Source organism: Acipenser ruthenus, chromosome 54 (genome assembly GCF_902713425.1).
Source record: "Acipenser ruthenus chromosome 54, fAciRut3.2 maternal haplotype, whole genome shotgun sequence".
Classification (NCBI taxonomy): Eukaryota; Metazoa; Chordata; class Actinopteri; order Acipenseriformes; family Acipenseridae; genus Acipenser; species Acipenser ruthenus.
This window is the reverse complement of record NC_081242.1, coordinates 3,107,130-3,123,540: the sequence shown is the minus strand read 5'-3', so window position 1 is coordinate 3,123,540 and position 16,411 is coordinate 3,107,130. Positions and strand designations below refer to the sequence as shown.

General features: G+C 39.5%; 1 protein-coding gene across 2 annotated transcripts in view; it reads right to left on the bottom strand.

Moving 5' to 3' along the window:
- The window catches only part of LOC117398055 (zinc finger protein RFP-like), a 35,276-nt gene that overhangs the window by 14,393 nt on the left and 4,472 nt on the right, over positions 1 to 16,411 (bottom strand). Inside the window, exons 2-11 of one of the 2 annotated variants that reach the window (XM_059016813.1) lie at positions 15,693 to 15,798; positions 15,433 to 15,453; positions 15,243 to 15,278; positions 10,312 to 10,455; positions 6,661 to 6,696; positions 6,550 to 6,576; positions 5,997 to 6,032; positions 5,467 to 5,580; positions 3,788 to 3,808; positions 2,053 to 2,088 (exon numbers count right to left, since the gene is read on the bottom strand). In XM_059016813.1, coding sequence (XP_058872796.1) covers positions 2,053 to 2,088; positions 3,788 to 3,808; positions 5,467 to 5,580; positions 5,997 to 6,032; positions 6,550 to 6,576; positions 6,661 to 6,696; positions 10,312 to 10,455; positions 15,243 to 15,278; positions 15,433 to 15,453; positions 15,693 to 15,759 — 538 coding nt within the window. In that variant the 5' untranslated portion in view covers positions 15,760 to 15,798. The remainder of the gene's footprint in view (positions 1 to 2,052; positions 2,089 to 3,787; positions 3,809 to 5,466; positions 5,581 to 5,996; positions 6,033 to 6,549; positions 6,577 to 6,660; positions 6,697 to 10,311; positions 10,456 to 15,242; positions 15,279 to 15,432; positions 15,454 to 15,692; positions 15,799 to 16,411) is intronic. The other variant, XM_059016814.1, reaches the window with a different exon arrangement.

Sequence of the window (16,411 nt, the reverse complement as noted above, 5' to 3'; positions counted from 1 at the left end):
TGTAGCAGCGCAAAAATGTGCACTATCCTTGCAGACAAAAGTGGAGGTGTGGAAAGGGGTGGATAATGCACCATCGTACAAGAAAAAGAAAGATGTTGCTGCAGATTTCAACATTCCCGCCAAAACTTTGTCAACCCTTCTGAAAAAGTAGCATGCAATAATACAGGTCTATGAGCAGAAAACTGGTTGCAGGGTACAGTACACTTAACTCACACACTTAAACCTAACCCTTACCCCTAAACCTAACCCCTACCCCTAAACCTAACCCCTACCTCTAAACCTAACCCCTACCTCTAAACCTAACCCCTAAACCTAACCCTTACCCCTAAACCTAACCCTTACCCCTAAACCTAACCCCTACCTCTAAACCCAACCCCTACCTCAAAACCTAACCCCTACCTCTAAACCTAACCCCTACCTCAAAACCTAACTCCTACCTCTAAACCCAACCCCTACCTCTAAACCCAACCCCTACCTCTAAACCCAACCCCTAAACCTAACCCTTACCCCTAAACCTAACCCCTACCCCTAAACCTAACCCCTACCTCTAAACCTAACCCCTACCTCTAAACCTAACCCCTAAACCTAACCCTTACCCCTAAACCTAACCCTTACCCCTAAACCTAACCCCTACCTCTAAACCCAACCCCTACCCCTAAACCTAACCCCTAAACCTAACCCTTACCCCTAAACCTAACCCCTACCTCTAAACCCAACCCCTACCTCTAAACCTAACCCCTACCTCAAAACCTAACCCCTACCTCTAAACCTAACCCCTACCTCTAAACCTAACCCCTACCTCAAAACCTAACCCCTACCTCAAAACCCAACCCCTACCTCTAAACCCAACCCCTACCTCTAAACCCAACCCCTACCTCTAAACCTAACCCCTAAACCTAACCCTTACCCCTAAACCTAACCCCTACCCCTAAACCTAACCCCTACCTCTAAACCTAACCCCTACCCCTAAACCTAACCCCTACCTCTAAACCTAACCCCTAAACCTAACCCTTACCCCTAAACCCAACCCCTACCTCTAAACCCAACCCCTACCTCTAAACCTAACCCCTAAACCTAACCCTTACCCCTAAACCTAACCCCTACCCCTAAACCTAACCCCTACCCCTAAACCTAACCCCCACCTCAAAACCTAACCCCTACCCCTAAACCTAACCCCTAAACCTAACCCTTACCCCTAAACCTAACCCCTACCTCTAAACCCAACCCCTACCTCTAAACCCAACCCCTACCTCAAAACCTAACCCCTACCTCAAAACCTAACCCCTACCCCTAAACCTAACCCCTAAACCTAACCCTTACCCCTAAACCTAACCCCTACCCCTAAACCTAACCCCTACCTCAAAACCTAACCCCTACCCCTAAACCTAACCCCTACCTCAAAACCTAAACCCTAAACCTAACCCCTACCCCTAAACCTAACCCCTACCCCTAAACCTAACCCCCACCTCAAAACCTAACCCCTACCCCTAAACCTAACCCCTACCCCTAAACTTAACCCCTACCTCAAAACCTAAACCCTAAACCTAACCCCTACCCCTAAACCTAACCCCTACCCCTAAACTTAATCCCTACCTTGAAACCTAACCCTCTAAACCTAACCCCTACCCTCTAAACCTAACACCTACCCCTAAACCTAACCCATACAACTAACTCTGTCACTAATAAACAAACTGTTACTATTATTTCGACACTGTTTGTTTCACACCCTCTAGCGGCCTCCAGTGGCTACTACATCTGACGTTCACCGCCTGAACTGAAAGGTAATACACAGTAATAAGCAGTCATATTTTGTCCTATTCTGAAGTAACTTGGTACTGGGACTAGTTACGTAAACAGCTCTGTATTCTACACAACTGTGCTGATACATGCTTTAGACAAAAGAGGTGATTCAAATTTGACACTGTGTTTGGGTTGCAGTTTTGCTTCAGTGTACTAATGCAAATCTCTCACTGTTTTTGTACTGTATTGAATAGTGCAATATCATTGTATTACCTCTGCAACACTTATTATTTTGTTTATTATTGAACTTACCGTTTACAAATTGATACCGGTCCTCATTTGAAGGGTCTAAATTAGAAATTGGAAAAAAAAAAATGATAGATTACAAATGAACCTGTTGATTTATCACATTATTTCCCTTTCTTTTACAGCACATGTTGTAGATTAAACATACAGAATATGGAACAATTCCCAGTGCAAGAGCACACGCTTGCAGTGGAGTCTCATGGTGGATATGTTATAGATCTATTCATTGTGATTTAGGTAGATCGACTACTTATCTGTCAGAGTTGTACAGTTGCTACTTTAAAAAGAATAATACATCATGTACAGTCAATGCTCATTAAAATGAACTCGGATTAGACACATTTACTGATACTACCAATTTTCTACATGGTCCCGACCAAATTTTGCAGTCGCTTATTGAAAACAGCTTCTATAATAAGAATTCTAATTTCAAAATAATTTCCTGTTAGTGCAAATTATTTTGGAGCGCCCCACCCCCAGGGAAGACAAATTTGAATAAAAGGAATCGCCCTAGTTTGAACAGCTGAGTGCAAAGGATGATGGGAAATGTATTCCTGTGCATCCAGATTAGTGTCTCTGTTCTGATTTTGAGTGCTGTTTTCGGACTACAGATCCTATGATGCATTTTGAGTTGCCATTGTGCTCACGCATCAATGCCATTTACATGTAGCAGCGCAAAAATGTGCACTATCCTTGCAGACAAAAGTGGAGGTGTGGAAAGGGGTGGATAATGCACCATCGTACAAGAAAAAGAAAGATGTTGCTGCAGATTTCAACATTCCCGCCAAAACTTTGTCAACCCTTCTGAAAAAGTAGCATGCAATAATACAGGTCTATGAGCAGAAAACTGGTTGCAGGGTACAGTACACTTAACTCACACACTTAAACACAACATTTTACCAAATTTCTCATCCTTGACCTTTAGTATATTAATATAAAGAAAAGAAATGCAGAACAGAAAAGAAATCTAAACTTATTTACAAAAATATAGTAAAACAAAATACAGTTGTACTTATAATACATACAGCTATGGCTCTCGTTGTGCTCGCACAGCTAATTATTTTAAGCACCCACCTAATTTGCAATTACTAAAAACACCATGCGCAACTTCAGTCCGTGCCACGTCATATGCGACTCACACCTTACCCCTAAACTTAACCCCTAAACCTCACCCCTACCCCTTAAACCTAACCCTTACCCTACCTCTAACCACTAACCCTACCCCATAAAACTAACCCTGTCACTATTAAACTAACCCTGTCACTATTAAACTAACTCTGTCACTATTAAACTAACTCTGTTACTATTATTTCAGCACCATTTGTTTTTCTCCCTCTAGTGGCTACTACATCTAAAACCGCACGATTCACAATTACTTTCCTTTTCGATTCAAACAGCTGAAAACAATTAAATAATTGACATGCTAGTTTGCTACTAGTATGAACTTTAAACACACAAACACTGACTGCTGATGCTGCTGCTTCGAAATGGAAGGGTGTGATTAGTCAGTCGACTATCAGTTTCTGAGGACTATTCGCTGCTACCTCTGTAATGGTCTTTGATTTGATTAAATTAGCTACAGTATCTTGCCTATTACACCAATCAGACAATACAATCCCTTTTTTAGTGTTTTAAAAAAATCCTCTTTTTTAGAGGGCCAAACCATTTAGCAAAGAACATACAAAATCAGTACAGTGCTCGGCCTAGGTTGTAATGTGTCATTAAAATAGGAAAATCTTACCATAATGCCTCCTTCCATGATCTAAAATAAAAAAAGAAAGCTTTGTTAGTTAAATTAAAAAGGTGGTGAGATTTGATCTTTGCCCAGGTATTACCCTTGAGCAAGGTACTTTACCTAGATTGCACCAGTAAAAACCCAACTGTATAAATGGGTAATTATATGTAAAAAATAATGTGATATCTTGTAACAATTGTAAGTCGCCCTGGATAAGGGCGTCTGCTAAGAAATAAAAAATAATAATAATAATAATTAAGGTTTCTTAGTTTGTACAGTGTCTAAACAAATTAATAGTATTACAGTAGTTACTTTGTTTTAACTCTAGCAGCCCCAATTATATTAAATTATCATAGAGAGTTTCCCAGATCTTATATCCAGTCTACTTTGATCCATAGGACTGGATTTTTAGAGGCTTGTATGTAGTCTTAAATAGTTTATTTGGTTTAGAGTGGTAATCAGGGATTGATTTCAGACTAAAAATGTGCTAATGATGATTTCGAGTAAATAGCTTTGAGAATTCAGCCCATATATTTGATACCATTATACAATACATATATACTGTATAACTACAGACTATAACCTGCTAGTGCTAATTAAAGGTAACCATAGGTCGAGTACTGCATGGTGAAGGTTTCAATGGTTGCAGACTAAGGAAAAAGCCACTCTTAGTAAAACATCACAAGGACAATCGCTTAAAGTTTGCAAAACGGCATTTGAATGATGGATATGAGTTCTAGTCAAAGGTTTTGTGGTGTGATGAAACAAAAATCGAGTTGTTTGGTCACGCTGATATGAGAAAGTCTGGTGAGGAGTACAAAGAAAAGAACACCATACCTACTGTCAAGCATGGAGGTGGTAATATCCTTCTATGGGGCTGTTTTTCCTTTAATGGCACAGGAAATTTATTTCCAATACATGGTAAAATGGATTCCATAGCATACCAAAAGATATTGGCCAATCATCTGAAACCCTCCGCTACAAAACTTGGTTTAAAGCACAAATGGACGTTCAAACACAACAACAATCCAAAGCATACATCAAAATCTACTTCAGAATGGTTAAAGAAGAATAAAATCGAAGTTCTGGAATGGTCTAGTCAAATTTCTGATCTAAATCTGATTGAGAATCTTCGGTATGAGTTGAAGAAGGCTGTGCACAAGAGAAGTCCTCAGAATTTGAATGAACTGGAACAATTTTGCGTTGAAGAATGGTCAGAAATCACTGAAGAATCATTCCAAAAGCTCATTGACAAAAATCCTATTCATTTAAAATAGGTTATTACTAACGGTACATCAACTAGCTATTCATTTCATGTTCCTTGTCAGGGTATGAATACTTTTGAATTTGCATTTTTGGGGTTTTGCAAAAAAATTGCTGAAATAAATAACTGTAGACATCTATTTCTTGTAACTTTTTTTCCTCATTCACAAAAGCAAAACTTTTGCTACAAAAGATTTTTCCTATAATTATTTGTTTTCAAGAAATTTCTAGAAATGATAAATTTCTTTTGGGGTATGTAAACTTTTGACTACAACTGTATATAATTGCTTCAGCAGTGTTGGGGATTAAGGAATTACATGTAATACATTACTGTAATCCGATTACATTTTAACTGCCTTGTAACTGTAATGGTTATTTCTTCAGACAGGTAACTAGTGATTAACTTTATTAAGAAAGTATACCTCTCTTTCTGATCTTGAAGCAGCACACAAAGTTGATGATCAGTGACACAAGTAATGAAAGACCCAAAACAATCGAAACAATCTTCTCAGTTGAACAAACTTCGAAAAAGCGTCCTGTGAATAATTAAACAAACACATTAATACATACAAGCTCAGTCAGTGACAGAAGCATACACTTTTGGTCTGAATTGCAATTTTTTACAATAGAATATATAATATTTTTAAGGATACCTAAATCCCCTTGCCCTATGTAAATATTGTGGGATTGTAACACCCCTCATATGAGCAGTGTAGTTCATGTTCATCAGTCCTGTTAGTATCTAGTTTATCAGAACATGGACAGAAAAAAATATAATTTTTTCCGAATTCCACAACAAAAAATAGAGCACAGTAACAAGCCTTTCCAACACGCTGTTTTCAAATGCCTTTCTTATTAAAAGAAAATTGAATTATTGTAATGTTTTAATATAGCTTGTACAAAACCACAAGGAAATAGACAGCATAATAGTGTGCTGATTCATTAAACTTACCCTGCTCCGCTTGGTTCTCCGGAGTTTGTGAAGTGTCTAAAATAGAAAATGAACAGAATTAAACAAGCACACTAATATCACATGTTTTCTGTTTGTGTGTACAGTGTTTGTATAAGATTGTGACAGAAAGACAATGATTCTTGGTGGTAAATCTCCCTCTTGATCTGTGAGGGCGCTAAGTAACGGGAACAGAATACTCTGGACTACTTGGCCTGACACTTCGTTCCGAGGGTTAAAAGGAAGTTAGTCATTTAGAAAAGGGGCGGAGCTTCGGTACACTAACTAATCGACCGGGAAGGGAAATGATGTGGCAGCTGCGGATTGGAGCGGCTGCAATCGTTTACCAAGGGGTCATGAGGGGTACGTCGAAGTGATGTAATCTGTTCCTTTGTTTTGGAAGGACCTGTGTTTTGTGAATCAGTATCATGAGTGTTTGTTTTGTTCTATATTTGTTGCTTGTAATCAAAAGGAATACCCTTTTGTCTATTAAAGCAGAAAAAATGAAAAATAAAAACATTTTAAATTACAAATGAAAAAAATGAGTGAATGTTACCATATTTCTTCTGAAGTTCATTTAATTCTAAAAAAATAAACAAAGAAAGTTTTGTTAGTTGAGCTACTTGAGATTCAATAAAATCATGAATCTGATTATTACTGAACTCACCCCGCTGCAATCGCTGGTTATTGCTTCTTTCTGTCTCTAAAACAGAGAATTAAAAGAGAGTTTGCATTTCAGATCAGTATAATACAGATTCAACATTAGGATGTTGTGTTTGTATACATTATTGAATATATTATTGAATCAAGGTTACACATTTGAAATTGTAAGTCAAAGGATGTTAGAGAGGCCAAGAGAGAGATAGAAATGAACATTGCCAAGGGGGCTAAAATCAATTCCAAAAAGTTTTTTTCCAATAATACAACAGCAAAAGAATTAATTCTCAAACTGAACACAGTAGGGATTCAAGGAAATGCATGCACATGGATTAGGGAGTGGTTAACATGTAGAAAACAGAAAGTACTGATTAGAGGAGAAACCTCAAAATGGAGCGAGGTAACCAGTGGAGTACCACAGCCTGGGGACTTTTATACAAATGTCTTGTGTTGTGTAAATGTAAATGCTTTTTGCCATGTACTGTACAGTGCTTTGCGATACTTTTGTATGAAAAGTGATATATAAATGCAATAAATTAATAAATGTAGCAGGATGTATAAAAAGTGCCTACATGTATAAATACCCCACAAAAGACTCACCCTTTTTATCCATCTGAAATGATCTGCAATGTCCTTATTATGAGATTAATGTAAATATGTATTTGAGTCATTTTATAGAAAGGGGACAAATTGAGGTTCCAAAAAATTGAGAAATTGATGTGAAACTTTTTTAGTGAAACAACCGGATTAAATAAGATCAAATCTTATCTGCATATAACATAACTCAGCTGAAATTTTTATGTATTTTTGTTCATAATGTTTTTAGCACACAGATCTGTCATTACCGTAACACAACTAAAAACTGTTGTATAAAGAGAAATATGCATCAAATTGATTAGGCATTATAACATTACACATTAGTGAGAATATTTCCTTCATTTTACAAAAGAGAAATTTCGATTGTCATTAGTCATATTTATTGACTAATAAAATAAAAGTTAAACTTAGTTTTGGCACTTACATCAGGTTTTGTGCTCATATTTTAAATACAAAATTATGTTAGCAATGATTAAAAGTTTTTTTTTTTTTTAAATATGAACCCCTCAACCCTTTGCTAATATACCTTCCACTCCTGCCAATGCTGCTGCAGTTTTACTTATTAAAATAACCATTGTTATGGTAATGACATTACAGTTATGGAAATGACAGCTTATTGCGTCAGTGACACTTAAAGATTTAGACAGTGATTTAGAATAACTATGTAAGAAATTAATATGTTTTAATGACACTATACAGATTCTAAAACTTCAAAACACATTGGGTCCGATTTCCCCCACTGCACAAACGTGGGCAAGTGCAGTGCAAACGCTACGACAGGGAAAATACATTAACACATCCTGCCAGCACTTGCCCATGTTCTCCTGATGTGCCTGATTTTCCCCTGAGGGATTTGCACATGGGCAAGAACTGTGCGCCTGGTAGTGTTTGCCCACGGTTTAATGAGACAAAATGGGTGGAGTTGAGGTATCATTTGCCAAAAGCTATTTTCCCATCTCATCTATGTGCTATTAACGAGTGCAATTAAAACATGGTCACCGGTCTGTCTTATTAGCGTACTGCTACACATCTCATATAAAAAGCAGGTAAAAGTTAAAAAAAAAAAAAACTGAAAAAAATTAAGATCGGAGTTTGACGCTTTATATGGTTTGTTGGATCTTGACATAGAACGAAGACAAAGGATAAAAAGCCAGAGATACCCTCCTGAGAGAAGTTATAAGTAGGGCTTCTGTTTTTCGGGTTTTATTAATTGTATTTCTCGGTGCTTATTTTGAGCTATTTTTGAGTTTTATGTAAATCGTTTTTTTTTTTCTGGGCTTTCGTTTTTGATATACTGTATGAAATTAGTGTTTTCGGTTACTTTCCAAAATGCTTGAGCGCTTTTTTTTCTGTCAAAATATGTATAGTAATTCGACAGTACTTGCACACTTAAGTTGTACTTTCTTTCCTTTGCTGTCTTCAGCAACGAAATCCCTCTGGTCACAGGCACATTCTTCTGGGGGTTTTGTGTGTAGGCATTTTTGTACATTTCGCCACAATTCTGTTTTAAATCCTCTGTATCTTAACTGTAATACAACTTGAAATCCTACAATATGAATGTATATTTGATGTATACATTCATATTATATGCATCAATAACAAATTATGCATTTATGCAAATACAACATGTCTGTGACAGGGTAGCCGGGAGCAGAGCAGCAGGAGCTGCCTCTGCCTCCACCTCCACCATTGTCCAAAGATTACACCGTGTAACAATTTTTTTTTTCTTTTTGTTCCTGGGTAGTAAGTGTTATTTCCTAATTGCTTATGCCTCAAAAGTATAGAAAATGGCTATTATTCCCCACAAACTTTGCTTTTGTGACCAGGACAGTGATATTTTGAAATTTACTTATTTCCAATGAGAAAACGGGCAAATTTGTGTCTTTTCGTTCACATAAAGTCAGAAAAAAACAACATATGAATCCAAATTAACATGTATTTATACTAAAGTAATACAAAAATGACTACAAAAGACTTAGAAGTGAGTAGTTTTTCGAGATTTACGATTATACTGTAAATCACTTTCACGAATCAGCCCCCAAATGTAGTCTGAGTATAGTCCAGTATATCCTGGTGGAAGCGCTAGCCTTGCTCCTCCGAGTACGCTCCCATGTTCTCCTTGAATTTATCAAGATGAGCATCAAGGATATGGACTTTGAGGGACATCCTACAGCCCATTGTGCCATAGTTCTTCACCAGAGTCTCAACCAGCTCCACATAGTTTTCGGCCTTGTGATTGTCCAGGAAGACCCGAACCCCTGCGACAAAGCTGTTCCAAGCCGCTTTCTCCTTACTAGTGAGCTTCTTGGGGAATTCATTGCACTCCAGGATCTTCTTTATCTGTGGTCCGACGAAGACACCGGCTTTGACCTTTGCCTCAGACAGCTTAGGGAAGAAGTCTTGAAGGTACTTGAAGGCTGCCGACTCCTTATCTAGAGCTCTGACAAACTGTTTCATAAGGCCCGATTTGATGTGCAGTGGTGGCATCAGCACCTTCCGGGGGTCCCAGCCGTACTCATCATACTTCAAGGCGTCCAGCAAGGTCTTGATGCTGTTGTAATCCTCTTTGAGGTGCACCGAGTGAGCCAGGGGAAGAGACGGGTACTTATTACCATTATGGAGCAGCACGGCTTTGAGGCTCCTGGATGAACTGTCAATGAAGGACAGTATAACGAGAACATGATGGGAGACTACATTTGGGGGCTGATTCGTGAAAGTGATTTACAGTATAATCGTAAATCTCGAAAAACTACTCACTTCTAAATCTTTTGTAGTCATTTTTGTATTACCTTAGTATAAATAAATGTTAATTATGATTCATATGTAGTTTTTTTCTGACTTTATGTGAACGAAGACACAAATTCGCCCGTTTTCTCATTGGAAATAGGTAAATTTCAAAATATCACTGTCCTGGTCACAAAAGCAAAGTTTGTGGGGAATAATAGACATTTTCTATACTTTTGAGGCATAAGCAATTAGGAAATAACACTTACTACCCAGGAACAAAAATTGTGTTACATAGTGTTACCTGCCATTCCCTCCTCCACCACAATGTTGGCGTCACCTTCCGAGGGTCTGCTGCTGCCGTCTTCTCCCGAGGGTCCGTCGCTGCTGCCGTCACCTCCCGAGGGTCCACTGCTGCTGCCGTCGCCTCCTGAAGGTCCGCTGCTGCTGCCGTCACCTCCCGAGGGTCCGCTGCTGCCGTGTCCTATGAAAATACAGAAGGTCAGTGTTATTTCTTTTTTCTATATTCTGTCTTTGGTCAGGATGTGTTTATTGTGAACATTGCCTCTTAGGCACATCGGGAAACATTTTTAAAATGCAAGGTACTGGAGGCTACTGAAATGACAGCATGTAAAAAGTGAAACTTAATTAACTGCAACTGAATCCATTCTGCGCTGCTAAGACTGAGCTCAATTCACTGTTTTAGGCTCATAATAAAATGTGTATTGATCAGTTTCCTCAGTATAGTTCCGGTGGTAACAGGCCATAGATCCATCGGCTAAGGGTATTTTATCTTACTGGGATGGATATGAGAGGATCTACTGCATAGCCTAATCATAGGCGTACTTTACAAGGGGGACATGTCCCCCTCACATAGTAGTAGCTTTTATTTCTCAATAAACAAGGACCCAGCGGAAACTACAATCAATTGAGGCAGCATTGGCACGCAATGCATTATGGGTGATCTCAAGCAGGGAGGAGAAGGCAGAACGATAGGTTACGGATGTAACCCCGGTTCCCTGAAAGAGAAGATGACCGCCAAACCAATACTTTTGGGATATGCCTGCTTGTTAGGTATTTACTGAGCATTTTATATCAAAGCTGCCGATAGGCCCCTCCGTGGAGTGATGTCCTCGGTCCCGCCTCCCAAGGTAATAAATAGTCACTACACGGAGACTTCAGTCTCTTTTGCATTGAAACCGTGAATGCGAGTGATGTGACCTCGCAAAGTTGGCGGTCATCTTCTCTTTCAGGGAACCGGGGTTACATCTGTAACCTATCGCTCCCTTTCAATTAGAAGATGACCGCCAAAACAATACTTTTGGGAAAGTATACCAGAGCCATCGCGAGGGAGAATGAGCGGACAGCAAATGAGGGACATCTCGCTACTGCCATCTAGTGTTGGTGGCGTGAGGGTGCAACCTCAAGGACCCGTGCCTATTGATGGCATAGAGGAATCTATGACATTCAATTGGTAGAACCTGGTAAATGTATGCAGAGTAGCCCAGCTAGTCGCAATACAAATATAGGTCAACGAGGCTCCTCTAAAGAGGGCCCATGACGTAGTCACACCTCTGGTAGAGTGCGCGGCCACCCTCCCAGGTGGGGGAAGGCCGGCATTAGTATACGCAGTCGAAACCGTGTCCACAATCCAATGGGACAGTCGCTGCTTAGAGAGGGCTTGACCTCGGGTCCTTTTACCATGACAGGTTAAGAGCTGGTTAGAATGACGCAGCCTTCTCCTTCTGTCCATATAACCTCTGAATGCCCGAAACAGGCAGAGGAAATTCAATCTCCTATCTGTTTCCTCCACAAAGGGAGGGAGATGGAACGCCTCTAATTCCACTGACTGATTCAAGTGAAAAGCTGTAATCACCTTAGGGAGGAAAGCAGGGTTAGTGTGCAACGATACCCTGTTTCCATTGTCCCAAATACACATACAGGAACTGTGCATGGACAGTGCCTGTAGCTCACTGACCCGCTTAGCAGAAGTGACAAGGGAGCTAGGATGGCATCCATGCACTTTGAAACTGTGTAGGGTGCGGAAAACTCGAAGACGCTCCCCTGAAAGGTGAAGTGGAGATATTTCCTGTGCTCTGGATGGATAAGAACGTGAACATACGCGTCCTTCAGGTCCACTGTTGTAAACCAGTTACCTGGCCAGACAGACTGGAGGATGTGGTGATGTGTTACCATCTGGAACCTCCTCTCCCTCAAGAACCCATTGAGGTGTCTCAGGTCTAGGATGGGGTGAAGGCCACCGTCCTTTTTTGGCACCAAGAAGTACCTATAGTAGAGCCCTTCTCTTTGAGAGGTGTGCTCTACGAGACGGATGGCTTGTTTTTGAAGTAGTGTTTCTACTTGTCTGAGAGCCAAGACCTGGAGAGGGTCATTCACGTATGTGACCGTGATCCCTCGAAAGGGAGGAGGTCCAGAGTGGAATTGTATGGTGGCGAGCACCCAGGAGTCTGAGGTGTATTTACGCCAGTATTGCAGCTGGTGTTGTGCAAACGGGTGGGTCTGAGACCGCAAGCCTTCAGGGTCCCTACTGGGGCTGCTGAGGCTGGGGCTGCTTTGGAGGCTGCCTGGGGCGGTTCCGTTGGAACTGTCTCCCTGGGCGCTGGTGCGCTGGGGCCCCACGTCCGGCGTTTCCCCGTCCTTGCTAACGGACCTTTGAATATGCTGTCCCGGAGGCCTGGAGATGGTGCCTCAGGTTGCCCGTGGCGCCGTAGAGCTTGGAATAGTCTGGGTTACCGTAGTAACTGCCGGATGCCATCGCCTCCCCCTTCCCCATGTCTGCGCACCACCACTAAGCCTGCCAGGCTTCTGCCCAGGGTTTGCCCTTGGAAACCCGAAATCTGTAACAAAGTGCCCGAGACCGTGCGTAGCTCCGAAGCTAGTGGCTCGGGGAGGGGCATTCACACAAAGGAAATAGGAGGCACTTTTTTACACAGAGAATTGTGAGGGTCTGGAACCAACTTCCCAGTAATGTTGTTGAAGCTGACACCCTGGGATCCTTCAAGAAGCTGCTTGATGAGATTCTGGGATCAATAAGCTACTAACAACCAAACGAGCAAGATGGGCTGAATAATCTCCTCTCGTTTGTAAACTTTCTTATGTTCTTATCACCGGCGCTTCAACCGCGTAAGCCTTTTTCAGGTGGGCTGCAGGGCTGCAGGGCTGCATTGCCCGTTAGGGCATACAGGATATTGGACAGACCTCCTTCTGGGGGGGCTCATACAAGGGCTGCTATGGTGTAGTCCAGGAAAAAAATCTCAGTATACACGGGCGCTGTTGTGGATCCTATTCCGAGGACTGAAGATTTTGTTGCAGCTGTTTGTTGATTCCATTGAGAATTGAAAGCTTTGTTGCCGAATTTGATCCAATGTAGGATTAAGACTTTGTTACGGAGAGGAGAGCTTTGTACTGGACAATTCAACAGATTGAGTTTCCAAGCCAGCAGACCAAAAGTCTAAGCTTCAAGGAACCGTTGAGTATAATTCCAGTTGCATTTTCCTTTCATGGAACTAAATTAAGTGTAACACATTCACATAGAATTGTACTGTTTATTATGTAGTTTGCACACTTTGAGTGTGAAATAACTTTTAGTGAAACTTGATGAAGTAACAAAAAGTAATCTACCTCATATTGTTATATGAAGAATTTCTTTAAAAGTAAACTTGCCATATACTTAATCTACATACCATTAATAAGCTTAATGTGATATATTCTAAGATTGTCTGCATCATCTCAGTTGAGGCTGTGTGCTTGAATGTGGGTGTGTGTGTGTGAGCAAGCTACTAGGTCAGAGCCTGCTTGCATGCTAGAGTGCTGCTGGCATGACAGGAGACAGGCGGTGTCATATTTCAATTGCCTGCTAGTCAAGTTAAGGCAGTGAGAGTTTTTGAATTGTGTTTTGTGCTTAGACTAAGATATTTACTTTCTGACTTTTCTGATTTCTGTTTATTAATCATAGTAAATCCTCAATTTTTGTAACACGTCAATTAAATATTATTAATAAGAAAACTAATCAACTCAGATAAACATTAAATGATCAATTATTGAATTGTTCCAACAACACACATGTGAAATAAGGGCTTTATTATTTAAGAAAACAGTTTTATTTTTTAGAAACCTTTCTTATTTTAGATCAGCACTAAACTTTAAGAAGCAAGGTCGTAGTGGCAAAGCAAAGTACAGGAGCTGTTCTAAAAATTGTAAACCGTTAACCTTTACACAATGTTACATTTAATTCAATACCAACTGTGTCAAAATACACACACTAACCAATGTTTATGAACACCTGAAGTATTAAAAAAAAACAAAAAAAAAAAACAAACTTATAATAAACTCAGGAGTCACAGTTAAATCAGTCACTTGATTTATAATAATATATTTCCAGCCTGAAGCTGAGTAAAAGTAAGTTTAGAACAGAAGGTAGGAAGCACTTTTTTACACAGTTACAAAAGCATGGAATAGCCTACCAGGTGATAGGATCTAAAACACTGGAAACATTTAAAAAAAAATAGATTCTGTGCTTTTAAATTAGTTCCCCCCCAGAAGGAGAGAATGGTGCGTTAACAAGGGACGAGCCTTGATGGGCCGAATTACTTTTTCTAGTTCTCAAACTTTTCTTATGTTCTAAAGAGTAAGTAGCGGCGTTTGAAAAATATAGCGTTACTTGTCCCCAGGTGTTGCTACAACTGTTCAAATAACATACCTCCTGACATCCTGTCAACTTTTTACACTTAATGCACTGATAGTGTCAGGATTATTTCCCACATTGTCAAACAGGTAACACAGCAATAATAACGATCCATGATGTGGTACGGAACAGAAAAGCCAGAGCACTTGTTATGTTTATTTATTTATTTATTTATTTATTGATTGATTGATTGATTGATTGTTAAACCTCTCTTCCTGCAGTGATTTAGAGGACAGATCTAAAACCCTGTGCACTAGAGCGGACATTTTGAAAAGAGCTTTGATACATACTTTAAAGTTATAAGTGTAAAAAGTTGTCAGGATGTTAACAATGAAAAGAGAAATTACAGGTATGTTATTTAAACAGTTGTAGCAATATGTGGGGAAATTTCATGCTATATTTTTCGGAACCCCACTACTTACTCTTTAGGTTCTTAACTTTATCCTCCTAAGAAATCCAAAAGCTATACTCCAACGAGTGTCCAAAAGCAAACAGTAGCCCCTTTTTTAAATGCCCTTGTTGGATCCTAACCAGAAATCTAAAAATGTGATTATAGCAGAACTCACCATGTTGTACACGATAATCTTCCTTTTGTTCAGTGTCTAAAATGGAAAAGGACAAGTTCAGTTTGTATTCAGTCTCAAAAAACAATGTGATAATGATTCAAATATAGATTTGTTTCATTCTGTTTTGTATATTTGAAATTACTATGTCAGGAAAATTTTAAAAGAAAAATAGAATTAAAAATAATCTTGCCATATTTCCTCAGATGTGGAGCTGTTTAAAAAAAAAAAAAGACATTTTTTTAGCATTGTTGATACAGCATTATTGATCATTACAATATACTGCTGAGCAAAAACAAGCCTATTATATCAGTAAATATGTCCAGTCGACCCTGTCTCTTATATCAGTTAAAATGTCCAGTCGACCCTGTCACTTGTGATATATATTATTGTGAGGACATTCATTTAAATGTGTTTATCCAGGCTAAGTGTCCTTGAATGTGTCCTTCTCACCTGAAAACACACTACAAACAATCAGCACACCAATCAAGATGAGAATCAGGAATTTCTTTGTCTTCATTTTTTATACAGAAATGTCAGCGTTCCTGTCTGTGTTCAGCTGCAGGGAAACAGAACAGTGTGTTAAAGGCAAAACATCATACGATGTACAAAATGGAATCATTCTTACCCTCTGTGGCAGTGCAGAAGCCCTGTTCCTGTAAATGGTGTGTGTGTGAGAATGCAAGGTTCAATCAATCAATTTGATTTTTATATAGCGTCTTTCCTGTAAAACAGCTCAAAGTGCTGTACATAACTTTACATTTAAAAAAAACCCAATTACGTTAAAAGATACATTAAAAAGGCGAGGACGTATTTTGGCAGTATTATGTAGATGGTAAAACAATGATTTAACCACTGAGCCTCAAAACTAAGTCTCAAGTCTAAAACAACTCCAAAGGTTGACAGGGATGGGGTTAAATCTATTCCTACCAGCAATCACAGATGTGTCCATTCCCCAGTTAGGTCATTGATGCTAATTGGGGAGTGGTCACATGTATAAAAGGAGACAGAAATCCTTTGTTAGTGGCAGGAGTTTGTGGGTGAGTGTTTGTGCAGTGATGTTTGTTCTGCAATGTGGTAGTAAAGGCTAATGCCCAGCCTACAAGTGTGCTGTTCTTTTGTTTAAACCTTTTATTTTGGCCCTTGTGTCGTGTTTTGTTTGTTCCTGTTTT